General features: G+C 40.6%; 3 protein-coding genes across 5 annotated transcripts; 1 reads left to right on the top strand and 2 right to left on the bottom strand.

The window, feature by feature from the left end:
- Positions 1-322: 322 nt before the first annotated feature.
- acyp1 (acylphosphatase 1, erythrocyte (common) type) lies at positions 323-4,064 on the bottom strand. Of its 2 annotated transcripts, XM_076108077.1 has the most exons (3): positions 1,435-4,064; positions 1,158-1,245; positions 323-699 (listed from the first exon to the last, which is right to left on the bottom strand). In XM_076108077.1, exons 2-3 carry the CDS (start codon positions 1,236-1,238, stop codon positions 484-486), a joined length of 297 nt encoding a protein of 98 aa, XP_075964192.1. In that variant the 5' UTR covers positions 1,239-1,245; positions 1,435-4,064; the 3' UTR covers positions 323-483. The 2 variants fall into 2 exon arrangements, with proteins under 2 accessions (XP_075964192.1, XP_075964193.1); XM_076108078.1 differs by lacking the exon at positions 1,435-4,064 and having other exon boundaries at positions 1,158-1,422.
- A 137-nt stretch (positions 4,065-4,201) lies between these two features.
- Positions 4,202-11,698, bottom strand: nek9 (NIMA related kinase 9). Of its 2 annotated transcripts, none has more exons than XM_076108076.1 (23): positions 11,224-11,698; positions 10,443-10,620; positions 10,292-10,347; positions 10,137-10,207; positions 9,915-10,020; positions 9,685-9,816; positions 9,469-9,579; positions 9,253-9,317; positions 9,112-9,162; positions 8,818-9,010; positions 8,575-8,719; positions 8,259-8,459; positions 8,032-8,078; positions 7,722-7,883; positions 7,520-7,628; positions 7,263-7,424; positions 6,954-7,121; positions 6,821-6,874; positions 6,521-6,708; positions 6,263-6,421; positions 6,030-6,134; positions 5,886-5,939; positions 4,202-5,790 (listed from the first exon to the last, which is right to left on the bottom strand). In XM_076108076.1, exons 1-23 carry the CDS (start codon positions 11,407-11,409, stop codon positions 5,608-5,610), a joined length of 2,886 nt encoding a protein of 961 aa, XP_075964191.1. In that variant the 5' UTR covers positions 11,410-11,698; the 3' UTR covers positions 4,202-5,607. The 2 variants fall into 2 exon arrangements, with proteins under 2 accessions (XP_075964191.1, XP_075964190.1); XM_076108075.1 differs by having other exon boundaries at positions 6,815-6,874; positions 11,224-11,696.
- Positions 11,699-20,780: 9,082 nt separating this feature from the next.
- Positions 20,781-24,412, top strand: LOC142968285 (uncharacterized). The gene is made up of 6 exons (XM_076108098.1): positions 20,781-20,898; positions 21,230-21,346; positions 22,449-22,697; positions 22,799-22,962; positions 23,907-24,046; positions 24,262-24,412. The coding sequence occupies exons 1-6, from the start codon at positions 20,781-20,783 to the stop codon at positions 24,410-24,412; spliced, it is 939 nt and encodes a 312-aa protein (XP_075964213.1).
- Positions 24,413-25,055: the final 643 nt, after the last annotated feature.

Genomic DNA, 25,055 nt, shown 5'->3' with positions numbered 1-25,055 from the left:
TGTGTGAAGAGGTGGTCCGATTTTAATTTTGTACACCATGTCCGCTCCCTCTATACCTCTTGTTTGCCTCCTGACATCATCAGTGACTTTCTTCACGAGTATTTTCCCGAATTATTCAAATGAACGCAATTTGAGGATTCATTGATCCTACATCTTTGGCTGTTTTGTCAGCGATTCTCTGCAGCCACCCGCAGAGTCAGTCCTTTGCAAAGTAGGGCAGCAGCGTGCTTTTGCTCACCAGGATGTCTGCTGGATTCTGGATAATGTAGTCACCTCGTCAAATATTCCCTATATTGCTACAATAAAATTCAACAATGTGATGCAGGCTGGAAGGACTTTTATTTTTATTACACTATTGTGTAGATGTTAAGGATGAACATAAATCATTTCAATACTTGAGATGCATTCCAACTAATAAAATAAACAAAATAAATAAAACATCTGCGTCAAAGGTAATATTACAAGTACAAACTATGGGTTATCTTATTTTACAATCTTAAAAGATGAGTGTTCTAGGCTATCGACTGCTTTCTCATTCTTAAACTCTGCCTTGGTTATGCGTGACTTGGGGCTCCCGGTGGATTTCAGCCATTCTTGCATTTCTTTCACCTGGTTTCGTGGGCCTTGTAGCTGCCCCTGAACAGTTCCTGCGCCTGTGTTTTGGATCCATCCCACCAGACCGAGCTTCCTCCCCTCGGCCTGAAAAATGAAACACAGTGGATTAAAAATAGCAGACACTGATGGAGAGTATAAGGCTGTCATGGGAATATTAGTTAGATACATTGTACAGCATGGGTTGTGAACACTATAGGATTTGATCTCTTTAAGATCTCTTCATTGTATAAAGTGCAGTAATTCCTTGTAATTTTCCAATTAAACATTTGTGTGTTTTTTTTACATTTATGTTTACAAGCTTTAATGTAAAAAATAAAAAACATTTTATTCCAGGTGCTTTTAGCTACATCTTGCTTCCTTCCTTAAAAAACAAAATAAATCATAATCCATGATATATTACTAAATTAACTCCACCAGCAAGACTGTGCCACGCGGCTGCCAGCTCAAAGAAAAGCTAAACAATGAGATAGCAGTGATTTACTTCACACGACCGTTACACCTGTTCATGTGTAGGCTGACTTTATGATCACTGTCAAACTCACTTGAGTGTATTTCCGAAAAAACACGCCTTGCACTCTGCCAAAAATTTCATAATCCACTGAAATGAGGTCTTCGTTGCTCATAGTGTACCTGGAACAGGAGAAACAAGACAGCAGCTAGCTACGTGTTGTGTATTATTGTTAGCTACGGTATAGCTACTACAAGCTATGCTAACCTAATGCATGTTCTAACGATTTACCACCTCGATAATTAACACGTTTAGCGTATTATTCATTCCGTATGAATACAGGAAAGCTCGTTGTATGTCATATAATTCACCTTGGATGTCGTTAGGAAGCCGCGAGACGACTATCCAGCTCCAAAAGATCTCGAGTTTAAAACATCCGGGACTCCGCTTCAGGAAGTGATCAACGGACCAATCAGACAACACCCGAGATATTTGGTTTCTAAGCAACGAGTGTAAACATTAGGAAAAAGCAGAGTAGCTTTATGTGTCGACAGATAGCTAAACACAGTTACTTTCAATTCAGACGACATTCAAAAGGTCAGTTAAATGTTTTTATTTATTGCAAAGGCTTCTAACTCTTTGCCCTTTTTATTTATGTATTTTTTGGGGTGATCTGGATAATCTAGAGACTTTTTGGATTCCTCGTCCGTCCTAAAGGTGAGCGTGACAGTTCACTCCTGACCTTAAAAACAGAAGTTGACTAGAACTCAAGGTCGACTGGTTTACATATTCTGGATAACAATCTTCATCTGCTGATTGCTTTTTGGTTGACATAGAGCTCAGACTGTATGTAATTTAAAGAAAATAATCGTCTACTGTAAACGTAGTTGAATGACGACTGAGCAAATTTAATCTGTGTAATTTGGTTGAAAGCGAGTTGTCAACGGCTGATGTCAGGGTCAAGATTACATTGTCAAATTCAATCTGAAAAATAAAATGTTTTTCTACATTTGAACAGGAGACTTATTACATGAAATGCATGCAATAACGTCTTGATTCAGTCACACTTGTGCTTTTACTTTAAATATAGTCATACACTGCAGCTGCACAGCATTTTCCTTCAATGTTTTTCTCTGTTAGCCTCACTTTTTGGATGCTTTTTTTTTCTTTTCTTAGAAATTATACTGGAAAAAACCCTCAGCAGCTGGTGTGGAGGGCTCAGGTGTCTTTCACAACAAAACAACTTCAAAGACAACCGCTGAAGTCATGAGCACATACACAGGAAGAAGACACAGTGATCAAGGGCAGCCCAACACTGCAGGAAAAAGAAATGCAGATGTCAATACTGAAGCACAACATGGTGGTGTACCTGGTGGGAGAGCAGATGCAGTAAACCAGCCATTTCCAAACAAGCCTGTCAGCCACAGAAGATCTCTCCAACCCACGAAACAAGACGCATTTGTTCCGTATGATTTAGAAAAAAATACTATGACAAAACAACCAAGAGGCCGTTCGTTAACCCTAGAACACCATTCAAATGGCACCGGAAAGACCAATGAGTACCAAGATCCAAGAAACGACTCAGGCGGCAGACAGCCCAGTGGAGAACTGCAGATGGCCAGAGCAATTCATGCAAAAGAGCTGGTGCTACAGGAGAAGCTGTGGCGCGTAGAGGAAAAAATAAGACAAAAGATCCAGAGAGACACTGCTGCACTTGATGACCAAAAGAGTGAAGAGCAGAGACACAACAGGGAACGAGCAGAGAGGGGAAACTACCAGAGAGAATCCAGGCTGTCTGAGCAGCAGAGGAGAGAACCAGTGAGAAGAAGAGAAGTGAAGATGCAAGAAAGCCGAGAGGAGGATGTTAAACAACACATGAAGACACAAGATCAGGAAGAAAGAGCAAGGGGGGAAAGAAGGGAAATAGAGTCACACAAAAAAGGTCATAAAGCAACTCACCAGATCACAGTTCCTGAGCAAGAAGTGAGTGGAGAGCTGAACAAACCAAGGTGGGAAAAAGTGAAAGAGCATACCGGAAGAAAAGAAAGGGATGAAAAAAAGAATGGCATTTGGGAAGATACAGGTGTGAAGTCACAGGGTGGAACAGTGAAAGCAAAAGAAAGACATCAAAATACAGCCTCAGTGGGCGATACAGGTTGGAAGAGAGAGGAAAAATATAGGGAAAGGACATGTGAGGAGATTTCTGACGATGAACGAGATATGCCTCAAATGAGTCAGCAGAAGGCTTCTCATAAAGCTGCAACAGAAGGAAGAAACCCGTCAGGGGGACCAAGGCTTCCACCACTTTCTCATCCCTCACATTCCAGCAGACCCGACCCGAGACAGGAAGAGAGCACGGACACCAGGCACCAGCTCCTTCTTTGCAAAGTTTGCAACAGAAAGTTTGCAGGCGAAAGACTACAGAAGCATGTCCAAATCTGTGAGAAAGTTAAACAATCAAAACGTGGAGTCTTCAACACCTACCTTCACAGGACCAAGGGATCTGCCTTAGAGGAGTTCTTGAAAACCAACAGCGGAGGTCCAGAGGTAGGCCAGTGATATGTGGGTCTCTTTAAAAGGGGAGCCCTACCAGTTTTACAAACAGGGGTTTATGTTAAAGCTACCCTCTTGAGTATGTTGACCACTCATACCCCTGTGGAGTATTGTTTTTAAGAGTGGGTCATTCTGACTGTATTAAGTAAGCATTTACTGTTTTTGGGTCTTATTCAGGTTTTGAAGAAAAACAACCAAATCCAGAACCAGGGACATACAAGGAATCTGCAGAAAGGTCGGAAGGTCCCAGGTGGAACTGCACATCAGCCAAAGTGAGGAGATCAGAACTGACCCAGAAACTTCAGCCCTGAACCATTTGAACAAGAAATCCACGGCTTAGCAAGTCAACCATCACCATCTCATTAGTCAGCAGAGTCTCTGCATTGTCTGATTCTAGCCCTGACACAAGTTTGGTTTCTGATCTCTCGTCTACATTTCCATCATATATTCCATGTGACCTAAACAGAAGTGTCTAAGATAGTTTTTAGCTCTTTACAAGGCTAACACATGATTATATTAATATCAACTAATATAAATAAATGCAATGTATTCTATCTTTCATTGTGGAAAATATTGACTATCGAGAAAAGACAACTGTTAGTTTTATTTATGGCTTTTACACAAAGCACGAAGCAACAGCGTGACTGAGCGAAGTCTTTATACAACTGTTACATCTCCACAACGTTTGGTTAATTGTTAACAAATAAACCATATTTTTAGATGCCGTCAACACAGCATTTTCACATTTGCACTAATTTTGGTTTCAATAGATTTCTAAGGCACACCGACTGTATTCAACGTCGCATTTTACAGCATGAAAATACTGCCAGTGTTATTCTGCTGACAGACCACTGACCACGAGGCTACTGCTTGTAAACGAACTATGAAAAAAGGGTTTTACACACAAACACACACTTGCAACACGGACACACATACCCAAACAAATGCAACTACATATTTGCTTGCACAAATTATGTAAAATACGGAAACAACATCTAACAACATAAACGACAGATAAAATGGTTAAAAATGCAATAAGAAAACATTATAGACGCATGGTAAGCTATATCATAAATGCTTCCACATTCAAACTGTTCATACGTGTCACAAAGACAGACCTACAGATGATTCCCCATCAAGAATTCAAGAGTTGAAGAAGGCAATAAAAAAAGTAAGCGGTTGTTAAAAAAAATGAAATCAGTAGTTTCGTGTTTCACACAAATACTTTCATATGATAATAAAACATGCACATGTAAAAAAAGTATATATTTGAATAAGATCATTTTTATATAATGTTTATAATAGCTATCATTTCTCATAAATGTGGAGAAACTGTAAAAAGCTATTCTGTATTTGGCACCTTCACTTTTTAAGAATATTGAATGAAATCAATAATTAAAAATGACGCCAAATTGAGTTATGATCAATCTGGCCAACATCCTGGCAGCACATCGCTCAACAATTGACAAAAGGAAAATGAATCTTTGGATGCATCAGCAAAAGCTTTCCTATTTGCATTAGATGGACTTCTTTGATATTTGATGAATACTAACATATGAGGCACTAACGACCGAAGCAGCCTCAATGCTGGCATCCCTTAAAGTCAACAACACCACCAGAACATGAACTCAACATTCACATTGCAGAGTGACACAACAATCTCTATGATTGTCTCTCACAGGGGTCAGGTGCTTCATGTTGAATCCAGCCAACATTTCAGTATGTGGAGAAACTAGCTAGATTACTGCACACAGGTGAACACAGCTGTGCATATGAGAGTGTACAAGGTATTACACAGTATTACGTATGTAACAGATGGTAATAATGCAATTTAGCGTTCTGTCAAACGCGTGTAACCTCTGTGAATGGGCACGACGCTGCAGCCTCTACTGCACGTCCAACCAAGCCTCCGATCCCCCATCTAACCAGCTGGTTTAACTTAACAGGTGCTATTCACGCTTCTCCCATAATCAGGACATCTGCAGGTAAAGTCACACACTGGCCCCTGAAGATCGGCCCCCGTGGTTTGTGAATGCGCCTCCTCTTTCTCCTCCGTCCCCGGGCATTCGGGCATCAGAGGGATGGTTTCCGTTACTGTCACATCCTGCTTCCCTTTGCGCTGAACGATTGATCGCTGCCCAGAGCCTTTCGTTCTCCTTTTGCTGCTCATTGACCTGGAGGCGGCAGGAATACGCGCTGTTACTCATGCACGAGGATCAAACTCAGCACTGAGGCGGACGGGCAGCTTTTTGGGGGACACATTTCTTACCTGCCTCTCGAGCATCTCGATCCTCAAATCTTGATTAGCGACCGTCTCTCGCAGCTGCAAAATAAGCTTTCTTGTCAAATACTGCGGCAATGGGATTTCATGATTAGATCATAATTTGCAGTGCCGAGTGTGCAGATTTGATACCTGTGTGACCTCGCAACTTGCTTTGCAGCATGCGCCCGTTTCTCCCTTTTTGCAGAAGTCAGCCTCCTCCAGTCCATTGACTTTATCACAGCTCATTCGTTTAGTCTGAAAAACAGTGGACATAGTGAATGCAGTATTACACGGTATGAACATCAGTACTGTGAAACTATAGAAGTGTTTATTTGGAGTACATAACTCAGGTCTAGATAAATGAAAGGTAATATTGGCATTACCGATAGGTCTTTCTTAGTGCCGACTGCTTCTGCTGCAGCCTTTAGCTCTTTCAACTCGTCATAGGGCAGAGTGACGCTCTCGGAGATAGAAGAGAGCTGGTCGGGAATGGATCCATCAGCGTCAACTGGTATCGGGATGAACTCTGCATTCTCAAGCTCCTGTTGGATGAAAACCTCCCTGAATTAGAACACAGAGTCTCCATTCAGAGGTTTCCGTTTTACAATTCCTTATTCCTTGGTGCTTTCATGATAACAAACCTTTCTGAGCCAGAGAGGGCAGGAGCTGTCCCCAGTCTGACTTGTCAGTGACATCATGGGAGTCTCCATGAGGCACTCCTCCCTATTATCCTCCCGCGTACCACCAAGACCCCTGTCACGACAGTCCGTCCCTGAACCAGGTTGTATGTCCAGATCCACCGTAGATGTAGATGCCTCCTGGCCCAGTCCTATACACACATAACAATGTAGACTTTCAGGACTAAATGTAGACGTATTGCTAAAGCAAGGAAAATGAATCAATACACAAATTAGTGTCCAAAGAAAAGTATATACCGATACCAACTGATAGTCCACTGCTGTTCGATCGAATAGTCTTGGAGGTGAGCACTTTCTCTGCAAAGAATAAATATATATTAGACAGCTGGCTGCTTGCACGAGTACACTGTGCAAGTGTCTGGTTGTGATTACTAACCCATGATGATAATGGTGTGCCAGCCACGGCAAGAGAGGTCCGGTACATGGTGCAGGGAACCAAAGATGGGCCTTGGCATGGCGGGGCATACCTCTGAACCAAATCCCTTATCAGCTGGCATCCCAAGTCGCCCGTTTCCTGCGTTTCCCCATGCAAATATGTGATTGTCTGCAAGGAATACAAAAACAGGTGATGATATATCCTCAGGACCAAAGGTCAGGGGCTTCTGGGAGGAAATAAAAGTAGCACAATAAAAAAAATGTACATATTATTGCAATAGAAGCACGACAGGACTAGGCATGGTCTTACCCTCAGTGGCTGCTATGGTGAAGCCGTCTCCACAAGACACTTTGGTCATTATCTTCCCTCCAAAGGGTCCGAGAAGGAGTTGGACACCCGGGTGTTTCTTAAAGTCCTTTACACCCAGCTGTCCGTACTTGTTGCAACCAAAGGTGATCAGACGACCACGCTCTGCAAAGAGAAAAATCATGAAAAATGATGTTTCTGTGAAATGGTGGCTGACAATGTTCACTTACGTGAGGAATATTAGCCTTTTTATACGGTACCATCAATGGCAGCTGTGTGGGTCTTCCCCGGGGCTATGACCTGGATCTTGAACCTCGCCAGCTGCTTTACCAAAGTCAGTTTAGTGATGTACGGGATCCCCTGATAACCCTGGTGTGGTGTACAGAAAAAGAAACCAAACATAAACATAGCTGCATCCCCTGAAGTCTGGATGATTACAGTCCTGTATGTAGAACCCAGTACCTCTCCAGGGTGGTTTTTTAGACCAGAGATTCCCTGGTTCAGACCAAGCTTGTTGAATTCATTGTTTCCACACGCTAGGACTTTGCCAGTTTCTGTTAAAAAGAAGGTTCCATCGCTGGCACATGACACTGAGGAGATGACGGCGCCTTTAGGGATCTCCACCTGGGAAAACCAGAAAACAGACAGTACTTTGAATAGCTACAAATGGGACCATATTGCTTAAAACACTTTGTATCTTACTGACTCCTGCAAGGTTTTAGCCGCTTGACAGACATTCAAGAGTGTGCCAGAACCGGAAAGAAAATCTTACTTGCATCGGAGAAGAAAAGTCATCCTCACATTCCAGGCCGAGACGCCCTGCACCAGGAAAATAGAGCAAATCCAACTGAGAACACCTATTTAGACTGTGTTTTTTTTTAATTTCTTTTTAAAAAAGACCACTATCTCCACCTGCTGGCTACAACTATAACAGCAAAAACAATCTGGCAGAGGCTTACTCAGCTCAAAAACCAAAGTAAATACAGCAACTATATGTACCATACTCTCCGCAGCCCCAGGAGTAGATGTCCCCACTCTGAGTCAGGACCGCCACATGGTTGTCTCCACATGAAACCTGACGGACAGGCCGCTCTTCGAAAAACTCCAAAAGCACGGGTTTCAAAACCTCCATGCCGAGCTCTCCCTCCACTCCAATGCAGCCGTAGTAGTCTGACCCAAACATGTACATCTGGTCCTCATCTGCAAAGGCAGCAGAATGTTCAAAATGCATCTTTACAGAAAAAGTTGTTGTTTTTTTTTGTAGGAAGATGTTAAAGATGTTAAAAAGATGTTAAAGGAAGGTTTTGTCACTCACCGGTGACGCAGGCAGTGAAGTCAGCCCCACACGCCACCTGTCGGATGGCCTTCCCCTGTAGCTGGTCCACCCTCGTCGGCTGCCGGTAGGAGGACTGGTCTCCCTGACCCAGCTGGCCCACCATCTTGGCTCCACCTTGGACATTCTGAAGAGAAGTTTGAGAGAGCTCCTTGTAGTGAAGCACAAGAACAACTCGAATCCAGCAAATCTCTCCCAGAGTGATGGCGAGTGGTAAATACTCACTGCCCAGGTATACAGCTCCTTTTCCACGGTCACCACTGCAAAGTGACTCTCTCCTGCACACACATGCTGGCCACTGCTGCCTCCTTTAAACGTGTCTATTTTCTGGGGGGTGAACTTGCCTCCACCCCAGAAGTACACCTCCCTTGAGCGTGTGGTCACCACAGCCACAGGGGTGTCAGTCACTGTACTCAGCCTGTGGTGCATCCAGGACATCAAGTGAGTTACATAACCACACAATCTTACTATAGACAGGCTTTTACGCTGGAGAATATGAAACAACTGTTGACAACTTACTTTGGTTTTTTCATTGCTGAATTCAGCAGGGCGACACGCTCTTCAAGCTCCCTTATAGAGAACAAAGTTGTCAGTGGGCTGTCATGGGTGTTTTGACTCTGTTGAATCCAACAGCATCTGAATCATTTTCAAGCAACTTACTGTCTACAGCAGGAGATGAGTGGCTGGCCCAGAATCTGCTCAGCTGTAGGCCTCTTTGCGGGGTCCTTCAACACAAAAAGATCCCAAGAACTTAACAGTGGTATCCCTCACCGAGACCAGATGTTTCCTGAGCACACAGTGTAACCTCTGGCACCAAATCGTTTCTTTCACAACAATCCAACGCAACACTCTTCTCCGATTATTCCCGTCACTCACTTGATCGAGGCACTGATACACCAGTTTGATCAATGCGGACGAATACACATCCGCGTTCACATCCATGGTCCAGTTGCCCTGGACTATTTTCACACAGAGGTTCAGAGCGTTCTGGTGGACACAAGCAGCAACATTAGTAAATTCTGTAAGGGCGAAATCTAATTTCCAGATTAAAGCAAAGAATTAAAACTATTTCTAGCAAGTTAACAAACCAACCGTTGCATCGAATGTCCTTGTAAGAACCAGGACTTCAAAAATGACACAACCCATGGCCCAGATGTCGGATTTGAAGTTGTACTTCGATCCCTGGCACAATTCAGGCGACATGTAATATGGAGTTCCCACACACTGGATTTACAGAAGAAGAGAAAAGTGAAAAATTAATATTTACTAAATCATCAGTCCGGTAAAACATTTTATGGGGGGGGGGGGGGGTCACAACTTACAGTCTCTGCCATTGAAAACTCAGAGTCTAGCTTCTTTGCGAGGCCATAGTCGCCCAGCTTGATGAGGTCAGTCTTGGTCAGAAAAATGTTCAGAGTTTTGATATCTCTAAAAGACAGAAATGGATGGTTCCATTACCAAAAAAAAACCCCACAGATACAAACAAAATAAAAAGTCCTGCAGATGTCACCAATAAGGGCATGGAAATGTGCTGAATATCTCACCTGTGGAGGATCCCAGCCTTGTGAATGTAGGACACAGCTGAGGCGATTTGGTACAGGTACCAAATGACCACCTAAAGAAACACGTTAAAGGAGAAGATATAATGGAGAGCAGTCTGTTTGTATAAAATACAGGCGCTGCAGTGGTGCACTCATACCTCTTCACTGAAAAGTTCCCCATTCTGGTGATTGATTTTATCGTACAGATTTCCTCCTGTGACGAGAAGGCCATTTAGCATTCAGTCACACATAGACATCATTCAAACTAATCTCAATCAAATCTTCAGAGTGGACTAAATATTTGCTTACCATTACAATACTCCAACTCAATGAGCAAGGTGTTTTTATCCATGAAGTGATTCAAGTAGGCTATGATGTTGTTGTGCTCCAGGATGGAGAGGATGCTTATCTCATTCATGACATCTCTGCGCTCCCTTTCGGAGAGGGAATTCAGCTCCACCTCCTTCCACACCACCAGAGAGTTGTCCTATAAGCCAAAGGGGACATGCCATTAATATAACAATAATATTAATAAATAGTAGTGTCCAGATTTGTTCCTGCACAGGTTTAAGTTTCTCCACGGTGCTTATTACCAGTTTAGAAGCAAAATATTCTAAGGTTTAGAATAAGAAAAAGAACTTGTGTGATATAGAATTGGTTCACAATGCATTTTTGCATTAAAGGGTCTGCAAATCCTCATATACGTTCCCAACTGGACTACAGGCTAAAGAAGCAAGGCACTTGTCTAGTTCTCACTCAGGAATGTCTCATAGGGGCATGGAAACAGAGGAGCAGTTAACCGGGACAGGCACATCCTGTACAGTAAATCATGGAGCACACGTTTGATATCTAGTTAGTCTGTTTTCACCGAGCAGTGGTTCTAATCACTTCTGACTGCAAACCCCATTGCCAGTCCAAGAAAAAAGTTGTGGGGACCATGTCAACTTACACAAGACACATTTCCCTTGCACTGTTGGTGTGGTAAATATGGTAAATGTAAGAAAACAGGAAAGTTATTATTGCATGGCATGAAGTGTGATCGGTGCCTTTTAAAGAAAGAAAACCCTGCTGGGACAGAAGTCCAACTTACCTCTGTTCTTCGGTACAGGGTTGCTTCACCAAACGCCCCCCTTCCGAGGATCCGGATAGGAACGTAATGCAGCTTCTCCTCTTCGCCATTATATGTGCCCGACGCGGATCGCTCACTGACCACTGACCCGCCGTCCAAATCGGAATTTAGCGAGTCGAAATGTCTTTCATAGTCCCCGAGTGACATTTCTGTTTAGGGACTTGTTAGCCAGTGGCAGTGATGGAAATAACCCGAACAGGCCTAACGACAACTCTTTCTGAAAGACTCCTACTAAACCGTACACATGTCTGACATGTTTCCCGTGCAGGCGGTTAAAGAGAGATGTCAAATGATTCGTACTAAGTTACCAGAGGCCTGAAAAGCCACTTAACACACACAATGTAAGAAACAAAATGAACAGATACAACGTAGCAAAATACGTGCAAATAGTTCGAGAGCGTCAAGCGTAACGCAACAAAAACGGGGACGTTCAGTCAACTTTTTTGAAGTTTCAGAATAAAAGTCATAGGTCCGAGAGTGCTGTCGTGTATTTTACGATGAAAGCCAACAGAGCGTATTTCCGGTAGTGGCACTAGTCTGCTCTGCTTGACTTGGCTAACGCTTTAGTTAGCATGAAGACATTGCTCTCCCGCAAATAAAACCCTGAACTGTGATGGGTTGCCACCTTAGAAGGTTCCGTAGGTCTTACACAACAAGCACACGAGTTCACCAATGTTCAAAATGTCGTCTGACACGCGCCTACACAGGCAACGACCACAGGCTCGTCCATCATTTCCTTGCGCTAAAACCCGGAAACTATCAAAACGGTCCGCTCGAAGTTAATAAAGTGTTTCCCACATTGATTTACTCGAGCGGCTATAATTAAAATAAAAGTTACACAAGTAGCCGACGAAATGTTGGTGTAATACACAAGCTGTCCACTATTGTATTTTGATACCAAATTATCAGAATTGATGTGGTGCATCGTGACACTATATTTACAGATCCTATGACACTTCTTTTAACGTAGGGGATGTGTGATATTAGTAAAATCCTGTCACTTTATGTATATTTTTACATTTATATATATATCATTGTATGATGCATTTTCAGGAAAACCAATTTAAAAACTGTAAATGCACAAGATAGCCGGACAGGAATGTCTGTTTTTGGGCTGATCCACCAAATGAAATACCTGTCAAAGTTCACATGTCACATTTGTACAAAGATTATAATCCAATATTGTTATAACTGTCATTTTCATTGATTAAAAAAAAGAATGCTGGCAACGGTCTTCTATCACATATATTGATGGATGTTGCATTTGTGTCAGCTGGAGGGTTAACAAAAAGCGTTTTTTACTGTCTCCCACAACCCAGACTGAGTGACATATTAGAGGTCACCAGCACTCTGTAGATCAGTATCACAGTGTCACCTGTAAAATACATTAAATAAACTTCCCATTATTTGCATTGTGAGCCTTTCCATGAGAATCTAACAGCCTAAATCTAAAAAATAAGAGAGAGAGACAATAAAAAAAGACTTTCATGAGATATTTTAACATAAGAGATAGTGTGTAAAGGGGACTCAACCACCTACACACACACACACACACACACACACACACACACACACACACACACACACACACACACACATAGTGTTGTAATATTGACAGAGCAGCCATCTCACACAGATAAAAGTGGCATGCAGAGAGGATTTCTGAGTAAAAACCAGATGGATATCCAGACAATGATTTCAAATGATGACTACAGCACAGATGGAAAATCCTTACATCATAACACAGGGAATAATGGTAGGCTGGCATAATTTAAACTGTTCAGAAAATACGATGCATTATTATCCTTCACTTCGAACTTACATCAAAGTGTCTGTTTGTTCAGGATCTATGTGCACAGTCAGAGTTGGGTCCAGAAGTCTTCCACTGTATACATTGGTGGCCGTGTGTTTAGGACTGCTAAACGCTGTACTGATGTTATCGGCTATTGTTATTGGTATTTACTGTGAGTACAACTGATCCAAGGGAGTACACTTCACTTGTTTACAGTCAGTTTGGAGTATACTGTACTAAACAATTCATTAGCTAAGCTATGGACATAATTATAAAGCTTAGGTAGTTAACTATATTTACCCTTTCAATTCCCAATGCTATGACTTGGTAAATACATACACAATTATAACTATTTCTTTGCTAATCACCTATAAGATGAATGTGAAAAGTTACCTTCTTATATCTGCTAATCACAGGTGGCAAAGTAAGTGGGGAATCCACCTCCGACCAAATAACAGCACAAGCCCTCATCATAGAGGTGAAGCAAATTCAGATAATGCACACTGAAGCGATCAATGCTCAAGAAGAGGTCCGACACACATTAGAGACAGAGCTGGGGAACCATCAGCAACTGAAACTGCAGTTGGAGCAGATCAAGGCACTCAGCGATGGCCTTCAGGGGCAGATTGAGAGACTACAAATGGAGAAAGCAACACTGAAGGCCAATTCATCTGATATTCGTGAGAGGCTAATAATGCATACGTTTGCTTTTGCATTTTGGAATCAAACTTTTTCTTCTTGTTGTGACTTTAACTCATGTTCTTCTTTGAACAGTGAAAAGTTGTGGACGATGCCAGTCAGGATGGCTTTTATTTAACACATCATGCTACTTCCATTCTGTACTCCAACCCTCAAAGAGCTGGCAAGACAGCAGGGCGGACTGTGTCAGGCGTGGGGCCGATCTGGCTGTGATTAATAGCTTGGAGGAGCAGGTGAGTCCAGTATCAAGTAGGTGGAAAACAAGAGACAAAAGAGTGGGTAGAGTAGTTCCTGATGTTTTGATTTACACTAGTAGGCCTATTATACAGTAGATAATGCAACGGCAGTGTTAAGAAGACAAGTTATTCTAGTTTGGCCCACTATGTTGGCCTGCTTACCAACACTGTCACGTGGCAGTTGCACTGGAAACATGGAGGAAATTAAGATAATTTAAGTAGCATAAAGAAAAAATTTCTGATACTAAGAGCATCACAGCCTAAAATTACAGAACATAAACCAAAATGTTGGAATAATGAAAAATGTCCCTCTAGCTTTGTTTAATTTGGTCTGGCTCAAGTGACTCACCGTCCTTGTCCTCAGTGTGTGATATGCTAGTTAACCATTGCATGCAATCCGCACCACAAACAGAGACCGGACTCACCGGAGGCATTTCAAAGAGAGTGGAGAGTCGTGGAGAAGTTGAGCAAGGTTAACCGAAAATCAACACAAAATGAAAGTCCCTTGTAGTTACTTTGAAGTTGTTGTTTTTTAAAACAATCATTTACATCTTTCTTGACACGATTAATCAAGGTCCACTTTTTTATTTTTTTCCCCCAGAGCTTTCAAACACACTGTCATCAGTAGCAGATTCGATTAAAGCTCAGTTGTCAGAAGAAAAAGACTAATAATGAAATTTAAGAGACTCTAAAAGTAAAGGCCCTTTTCACAACAGACATTCTGACTTGTCATAGCAGGTAAAACACAAGCTTATCTAATTCCATTCATGGTGGCTCTGTTCCACACAACAGAGTACTCGTGATGCACAATGTCAGGAGTTCCTGGAACTGGCTCACTTTAACATATTGCAGCCATAACATCCATGTTATTCCTAACATGTGAAATGATCTGCTTTGAAACAGCACGAGCTGTAGAAAATGTCAGGTTAGTTTGTGAAAGCTAATGTTTTTTGAGTCAAGATCACTTCAGCATCTCATCAGTTGCTATAGGCCTGCACTGCTATTACACATGGTAAAGGTATACCTTTAGCAACAAATTGTGATGCTGTTTAAACTCTGTTTACAGATAAATCTTTTTGAGTACCTACCTAAACGGGCTGTGGGCTTAGGACCATGGTGGAGCGGACCAGGGGGCATTTGGATCGGCCTTACTGATATTCAAACGGAGCACAATTGGGTGTGGGTAAATAATGTGACTCTGCAGAATGAAGGGTAAGAGCTTTGAGACTTATTATGCAGTGCTGCTGTGTTAAAATTAATCATGTGACATTTTGGAATACGCTTATTCCCTTTGTTGTTGTGAGTTAGATGATCCATGAGTCATTAACTCTCTGCAAAAAAGCAAATTAGCTTAATTCCCTAAATGTCACACTATTCCGTTAGGATCAGACAGGTTAATGTATAGTTCATGAAATGATCATAAACTTTGGAAAGAATTCTCAGGATAGTTGTTAAATTAGGTCAAGTAGCCTCTTCCTGTGTATTCAATAAGGACAATTTGAAAGAGATTCATATATATGTGAATGAACTAGGTTTGGTGTATTGAAGTTGACAAATCAAATTCTTAATTGGGGACATGTTAATGCCTGCAATGGCAATCTGTTGACTGAATTTAAATCAGAGAGAGAGAGAGCGGGAGAGAGAGAGAGAGAGAGAGAGAGATTATTATTATGATTATTCTAAAGTATAACTTGGGCCTTGGTTTAGGTACTGGATAGACGGGGAACCCAACAACCATGGAAGCGGTGAGGGTGAGGACTGTGCAGCACTTATGAACAGGAGAAACCCTAAGGCAACATGGTATGATGCAAAATGCCAAGATAAGAAGGAATGGTTATGTGAAATGGAACTCAACTAGCTGCGGAGAGCATGGTGGTCCGAATCCAGGCCATGAGAAGAGAAGGACCAGATATTTTCCATATCAGGATTTGTATCTCAAGATTACCAACCCTGGCTTTAACTGATCAAACTGTCAGCAAGAAAGTTAATTAGTGCATTCTCAAATGTATTCTCAAAATGTCTGACTATTCTTTTATCAAACATGTTTGTTCAGAAGGCTTTCGCTACACGTTCCAACAGTACTGCGCTTGGAAAGCCTTCTTTTATGCTCCTTCTTCATGGAATACCTCCCGCAGCTCAACACCGTGGTATCCCTGGATAGTTTTAAAAGACCTCATTAATGGCATTATCAATGTTTTATGGAGTGATGCTCTGGAATAACACATTGATTATTTTGATTAATCCTTGATTAATAAAACAGATGTTTTTATTCTCAGTAATGATACTTTTCTGTTGTCATACATTCTTTTGTTCCTACTAAGTTCTAACTGTTGCTTTGACTTTAGCCGTGCAGCAGCAGTCAGTGCCCCACTTTGAAATATATATTATCTGTCTATGGACGGATGGCATGACAGTCTTTACAGACATCATGATCCCAAAAGGATCCCAACGACTTTTGTGATCCCGACTTTTCCTCCAGTGCCACCATGAAGTCAAAATGTGTCGTTGACATTCCCATCAACCTCAGTGCTACTTTGCATTTTGGTATTAAAGTTCATGTTTACATGCTAAACTAAGTCAGTGAATATGGTGAACATTATACCTGCTAAACAGCAGCATGTTAGCATGCTGATGTTGACATGTTTAGCTTGACATACAGTACATGTATAAACTAAGCTCTGGTTCATCAATGTGTTCTTTCTGACATTAAATAAAGGTTGAGTGAATGAATTACGTTCTTGTGAGTGTACTGCTTTGGAGAAGTTACGCTAATTGCTACAGATGTTGTGTCGGTGAAAACTTAAGTTTCTGTATGAAGCTGGAACAATAAATTAAGAATCTCTCTTTCTAAACAACACTTAGACATGTGGGCAGCAGGTGGTGCACATAAGTTGTTCATGGCATCTATACGATCAATAACATTGTGTCACAACTCAGACTTCATTAAATCACCTTGTCATTCAAGCTATTGGTAGTGCTTTCCAATCTGAACATACTGGTTTAAAACCAGTGATGGCTTTAGCTAATGGCAGTCAGCTAGACAAGTACCTAAAATAACAAGAAAGATTCATTTTTCCAAGAGACAATTTCACATATGAGAGAGGATAGCAGGAACGCACGCACACATATAGGCCAAACACAGTTTTGTAATATTGCAGAGCATCCACTTCACACAAACATTTACCAAGCTTAAATAATGTATTATTACCCATTCTACACCTACGCCTGATGCAGAAAATGTCTTTCTGAATATCACCTAACGCCGAGCACCAACAACCTTCCTGCCACAATTCCTACCAGCTGCTTCCACAGTGGAAGCTTTGAAAATGGCCGACTTGGATTTTAGGTACAAAAAATGAAGTGCTGGCGGACAGTTGCCTCAGCCAGACGTTCAGGTGGTGATCAGCTGACAGCTCTGATCCTCTCTTCATCCGAGGGTCCAAGACATACGGCCGCAAATCTGATGATACAACAAGTCGATCATCGATCTTTGACCTAGGCTAGGGTGTTCTGGCACAAAGTCAAATACCTGCAAAACTACTAACATGCCCATCAGCCTCAGCTGGTCATTGTGAGCGCTGAGCTTGTTAGCATGCAGACGTTTAGCTCAAAGCACTGTGCCTCAGTAAAACCCCACGTAGATGCTAGCATGGCTGTGGTGTTGATCTTGTTAGATTAAAGCAGAAAACAGCAACGTGAGAATTGAGAAGACCGTATACTGATCTACTTCAACACCACATCAGTGCAACACATCTGTGCAGTTCTGAAATAAGATACATGCACACCACAAACACACAGACACACACACACACACACACAAACACACGCACACACGCACACACACACACACACAAACACACGCACACACACACACACACACCTTATCACTGGTATAAGCAGGAGACAAACAGATCAATAGGCACCACTTGCACCATAATGGAGAACTCACAGTCACAGTCAGAACCAAGGGAGGAATTGTCTTTTGAACAAAATGTTTCTCAAGATTTCAACACAGATGGGCATTCGGGCTTTCGCCATCAAACATTTGGACAAGGTACAACTAACTTACAACTAAACAAAAAACTAAAATATCAAATCTTCTAGACATCTGACCAACGTCCTCTTTTGTTTCTCTTGTTTCTCTTGTTTCTCTCTCGAAATGACTCACTGTAACTTTAGTTCTTTCTGTGACTTAGATTTGAAATGTATGTATGAAACTGTTAAAGATAATCTTCAGATATATTCCATGGTTTCAAAACTCAGAACGTGATGATTTTAACTCTATAATCATATCCATTAATTTCGGTGTAAGCTGTTAGAAGGTCACTATGATATTGCTCTTAATTGTATTGTGTGGTTCTAACTGAAGATGAAATATAATATTAAGAGTTTACCTTAGAGGAACGTATGGTCTGTGTACAGAGCGAGGTGGATCTGTGTTTCCACACCACCGACTGGTTATGCTCAGCCTGGGCCTGCTGAATGCTGTTCTGCTGATAACTGCTGTTGTAATTGGGATTTACTGTAAGTATGAGAGACAAAAAACAGCCCATTCCCTGATTCTGTCGTCCTCTTCTTTAGAATTTGAATCAGATAGCCGAAATGGCATTGCACAATATCAAAATATGGTTGTTCAAGACTGTATTCACAATCATATAGAAATCAGTTGAATTCTCAATTTATTTTCTCAAGTATGAATATCTTTCATTGGTTAATACGCTGTATTATGTTAAAATGTCCAACTTTAACCAGCTAATTTCCCCGTTCATTTAAAGTTAGGCATAATTGTGGGTGCCGTACCAGGTCGCTAGCTGCTAACTGTCTGCTCCGCCTCTGCTTCACCCACAATCCACCTCTTTGCCCATTTTTTAAAATTAGCCAGGAGTTAGGCTGTGTTGTCACTGCCAAGATGGCGACAGACAGAGCTACCCACATTGAGACTACGTCCATATTTTATACAGTCTATGGATTGGATTCAGCCCTATTGCCATACATTACGATGGTACGATACTATAGGGCTATAACTAATTCACATTTTTATATTATTAATATTAACAATTAGGCTGCCAAATACTTTGTCGATTAATTGACTTATATTTTGGTCTGTAAAATGTCACAAAATAGAGAAAAATGACCATCATAATTTCCCAGAGCCCAAAGCGACCTCTTCAAACAGTCAGTACCACAGTAGTTCACACACACCTGTGTTACCACGGTTTCTCTATATGTTCTTATTATTATTATCTTTATGCCTCAGGTGCCAAAAGCGATTACCTTCAGGCTCGTCATTCAGCTACTACACCCATCATCATAGAGATGAACTATCTCCGCAACAACAGTGGTATCCTCAGAGCTACGGTGGAGGCCCGGGCACAATTAGCGAGAGAGCGCAGCAGCCATCTGCAACTAAAGCTGCAAATGAAGGAGATGATACCCCTCACTGACAGCCTTCAGAGACAGATTGAGACTCTACAGACAGAGAAGACAAGTCTGCAGTCTAATAAAACTACCTATGGTAAGACAGACTTCCAACCTATCTTTGGTGGCAAACACTCCAGTGTGTTTACAAAGGTCAAACGTTCTCCCCCACATGCTGTAAACCTGTAAAATGTATGTATTTGTTATGTATCATAGGGATTTTTAGAGAATATTAAAAAACTGTCTATGACAAGAAATGGTATTTCCAATCTGCTGTTTTTACACAGAGGAATCTTGTGGCAGATGCCTTCAAGGATGGAGGCTTCTTAAATCAACCTGCTATTATTTTTCTCACCATCTGCCCAACCCCAAAAAGAACTGGCCGGATAGCAGAGCACACTGTATAAGTCAAGGGGGCGACCTACTTGTGCTCAGTAACTTGGCAGAGCAGGTGGGTTTCCACCGCTGAAATCGAAAAAAAATAGTTGTAGTGTATCTCAGAATTCAAAAATACTAATTTCATTTTATGTCTCCTGGTTTTAAAGTTCCATAAAGTTAATTTTTCATGGCTCTGTTTAGTATCGTGAGATAAAATGTGGTGTTCGTGTCCAAACCATTATTCATCTCCTGTCTCGGCTTTCTTTCAGGAACTCATATCTAATAACTCTGAAAGGCTGAGAATGTGGTGGCAAAACGGATTTTGGATCGGCCTCACTGATGCAGTGACACCGGGAACATGGGTTTGGGTTAACAATGTGACTGAGGTGGAAACAACGTAAGCTTCTCACAGACTGTGAACTCGTACTATTGATTTCTAAAATAGTGGAACTACGTTTTAATCTGAATAATTTTGATTTTCTCAAGGTACTGGAAAAGAGGGCAGCCTTCCATTGATGGACTTCTGAGTGGGAACTGTGCTGCTTTTTATTACTTTAATGTTGATAGGGGGTCATGGGTTAGTGGGAACTGTCTTGACCATCTATATAACTGGGTTTGTGAAAAGGAGCCAAACTAAACATGAAGCCTCTCAAGTGTAAATCAGAACAACTGGACACATCTTTTGTGTAAACATAATATGTCCTGTTTTATATACAAGAAGAAATGTCAGCCATGTAATGATTTTATGAAATCCTACAAAATTGTACCTAAGTGATACCTAAATAATCTTATAAAGCTTGGATGTTTGAATAAATTAGAAATCCTTTTGATCAGAAAATGACACTGCACTTCAAATCACCTGCAGCCCCTGTAAATATTTAACAAATTATCCGGGTTTTCTGTTTGTAATGTTACACACACCCCTACACACAGGGCAAGGTCCTAACAAATAATCTGTCTGCAACGGTCACGTCAGACTCATTTTAACTGTCAAAATGGAGGAAGGAAAAAATTCAGGTGGTACTTCTGATGGTTCATATAACAAACTGATTCATCAAGAGGACTTCAGTCAAGATGATAACACTCTCTACTCAAACCAAGAGAAGCAACAAGGTATGGTACATGACTATTGAGTAAATGAGAATGTTATATCTGTTCTTTAAGATACTGGTACCACATTCTAAAGTACTACTGGAAACACATCCCTGTGGTATTTCTATGGTATTTTAACATTTTTTTAAATCATTGTATAACTCAACTATTGAATATTATTATTACAATATGCAGATACAGAGACAAGTGAAAAGAAAAAACGACATAAAGTGTCTCATTTGGTTTTCATTTACCTTTGTCAACTGTCTGTCTGTTATTTCTATTATATTGAATTGTTGGTATATTGTCGCAGTTTATGGCTCTGCTATTGACCCGCCATGTCTCTGTGTAGTGTCCATATCGATGGTGAGACCTGGATTTCCTTTGAATCATCACAAACTGCTTACAGTAGGCCTGGCAGTGCTTGCTGTCATTCTACTAGCAGTTGACGTTGGCCTGGGAGTCTATTGTAAGTCACTATTAACCTCCTCAGATACTTATATAGTTATGTGGTGACAGCTCAAATTCCTTGTAGGCCCTATGTATACACATACTCGGTCAATAAATGTGATTCTGATAACAAGTAAAGGTCCTGCATTCAAAATCTTACTCAAGTTCAATTTCAAAAGTATTAACACTGAAATATACTCAAAGTACTAAAAGTAAAAGTACCTATTATGTACATGCATTCATCCCTTTAGTCAGTCACTTTTAATGTTGCAGCTAGTGAAGTGGAGCTAATTTTAGTTACTTTACTTATACACTGGTGGGCAGCTTAACCTACAATAATATATTATAATGATTCATTAGATGGTTTATATTTTGTATTATTAATCTGAATCCTCAAAGTAACTCGAACTAAGTAGAAAGTATATTTGCCTCCAAAATGTAAAGTATAAAGTTGCATAAAACGGAAATACTCAAGTAAAGTACAAGTCCCTCAAAATTGTTGTTTGAATATACTTAATAATAACTTTAACAATAATAAGTTGGCTTCAAGGTCAAAAGTAGAGTAAATCTTTAAGTAACAAAAGGAAAGTCAACAAAAAAGGGAACGTTATTGAAAGTTTGACAGTTTTCGTTCACTCACAACTAACTATTGTCCGGCACTGAATAGCAGAGACAGAAGTCAAAGCGTAAGAGTTAGCTAGGTACTTCCCTCAGGAGTTGACAGAGACCAAAACACAGATGGACTTGGCTACATTCATTAAATGGACACAAACACAACTGTAAATCAATACTAATGCTACTCCCCGTGTGCTAGCAACCATTTGCTAACACGGTGGCCATGTCATCTTTATGAGGGGCCTAGCCTGGTTACAGCTTGTTTCTACTGCCCCCAAGTGACACAAAGATAAAGATGAAAATCAGTAGATGCAGGTTTATTTATAAAAGTCAGACCCATTAATATATCTATAAAGATGTTATAAATGCACCTATGATGTTAATACTGTGGGCTATATAAATATTTTTCATTTCACTTTTTTCTGCTCACACACACTGTGCTCATGTTTGACTTATTAATGTGTTTTTTTTAAACTTGAGAAACACTCTGGCTTGACCACTTACAGATAACAAACTATCTGATGGGCAGGGTATAGCGGACATCAGTAACGAGGTGGCCAAACTGCAGGCTTCTTACGACACTGCAATCCAGAGCAGGGATGAAGCCAAGAAACAGCTGGCAAGCGAGATCAGTGATCAGCAACTTACCAAATGGGAGATTGAACACCAGAGTACAAGAAGCAAATACTACGAAAAGCTGAGTGACAAAATTCAAATGGAAATGTCAGCGTTGAAGTCACACATCCCGATGATTAGTGAGAGCTTCTTTTACATATTTTTTTTTGTGTTATCAAGGAGACATAATTATTGTGACTCAAACAACAACACATCATGTTTCCTTTTTCTTTGGCAACAGAGGAGGGCTGCAGACATTGTTTACCAGGATGGACTTTCCTGAACTCAGCGTGTTACTACTTTGCATTCTCTGATGATATTTCAAGTAAATCATGGCACGAAGCCAGAGGGTTCTGCAAATTCCTAGGAAGTGACTTGGCAGTGACAGACAGCAGAGAGAAACACGTAAGAAATTGATATTTCTGAACAAACTCTGCAATTCAATTATTGTAATTCTCTTTTATAACGCTTTATATTCAATATCTGAGCTGTAAAAGAGGTCAATGTAATATAGAACCCAACAAGAGAAATGAATGTACTGTACGTGTATCAGAGGGGAACGTAGTATTCACAGCCTTTACTTAAGTGAAAGTACTAGTACCACACGGGTGAAATACTCCACTACAGGTAAAAGTCCTGCAATCAAAAACACACTTAAGTAAAATTATGTATTAGCAGCAAAATTACCTTTAAGTATGACGTAAAGTATTCATTGAGAAGTCAAATGTTCTCTGTCAGTATTTTACTACTACAGTATATATATATATGATGTTTTTTAATTAATATTACTGCTGCAATAATGTGTATGTTTCATTTTGATGTAGATGTTTACGGTTGTGCTAATTGTAACACCTTGTTATACTTTTAGGTAGTTTAATCTACAGCAATGCTTAATCTGTTAATCTTAATAATCTAACCCTGACCTGTGAGAACCACGTATCTCTAAAAAGTCGAGAAAAACAGCTGTTTTCAGATTTTGCAACGATGCATTTTCCAGCTGATCCAAGAGGATTTAAATAGTTTATTTGACTCAAGAATAATTTTCTCAACACATAAAAGAACACTTCATCTTTCATTTTATCAAAAACATTTACAAATCAACCGATCTGGAGATACGTGATGTCCTCTGTGTAGGAAAGGTGAACAACTGCAATCTGTAATGTAACTTAAGTAGTGGAGCATAAGTACAATATTTTCCTCTGAGATGTAGTGGAGTAGAAGTAGAAAGTAGTAATAACATGGAAATACTCAAGTAAAGTAAGTCCCTCAAATTTACAGCACTTGAGTAAATTAGTTACATTCCCCCACTGACATGTATGTGTGTGTTTTTACATTTTCGGGCTTGGCAGCTGGCATTAATTGACTTGATAAATAAATATCAAGGGCCTGCAAGGTCCATAGATTACCGCAGGGGCTTCTGGATCGGATTGACAGATGTGGAGGAGGAAGGGACTTGGAAATGGCTGGATGGAACAAGGCTGACTGAGGGGTAACAGTTACATACGCGTAGATACAGAAAAAATGCAAGAGATAATTATTTGGAATCAAATATTGCGATTGTAGGAACTGTTGTGATAGCATATTCTCATAATTACAGCTGTGGAAATAATCCATTTGTAATACCACTCTTCAAAACCAATAAACAATTGATGATGTGTTCAGACATATAGATATTATAGCTCACCAACCTATCATTTGTTTCAGGTACTGGAATGACGGAGAGCCCAACGATCAGGGTAATGAGGACTGTGCAGCGATGTATCCCAGAAACAACCCCTTTCAGGCCTGGAATGATGCTCCGTGCAGGCATGAACTCAAATGGATTTGTCAGGGAACACCAAGGTCTGCAAGTTAATGTGATATTTCAAAATCACATTTAGTTTTCAATTAATTGTTTGAATGAAGAATTAACTTGGTTTTAAGGACTTTTACATCTCTTTTTATTGTCACGTCAATATTTGTTGAGACTTCAAAATGGCAGCGAAGGTCAAAATACCAAAAATACATTTGATTTATGAAATGAACTACAAAATGATCCTGTAATAAATCATTTTACTATGTACATTGTAATTGCTACTATACAGATCTGTACACTAGGGTACCAGTTTATCAGGAAAACACCCGGCTTCACGTACATTGTACATTCCTACAAGTCATATGTTGCGTGACAAAGCAACACGTAAAGTGTCAGTTAGCATTGAGTTGTTAACTTAAGCTTGCAGATGTCACAAACATTTATCATTATGGGGAATGATAATGAAGTTTGAGTTAACTTAACCACTGGAGCTAATTCCCAAAACAGCTGTCAGCTATTGTGTGTACGTATCATTCGATAAATAAACACAAATCAAAACTAATGACCATTTGTTGATTTCCATTTCTAACTTACCCGCCGATCTCATTTGTCAAATAGGTTTTAGTGAAGTGTTTGTTTCCGTCATCGTTTCTAGAAAGAGACTTTGCTGTTGAGTTTTTCAAATCAATTTTTTGATTTGTCC

Source organism: Anarhichas minor, unplaced genomic scaffold, assembly GCF_050575085.1.
Source record: "Anarhichas minor isolate MPS153535 unplaced genomic scaffold, ASM5057508v1 ptg000040l, whole genome shotgun sequence".
NCBI classification, from domain to species: domain Eukaryota; kingdom Metazoa; phylum Chordata; class Actinopteri; order Perciformes; family Anarhichadidae; genus Anarhichas; species Anarhichas minor.
This window is presented reverse-complemented; position numbering and strand designations above follow the sequence as displayed.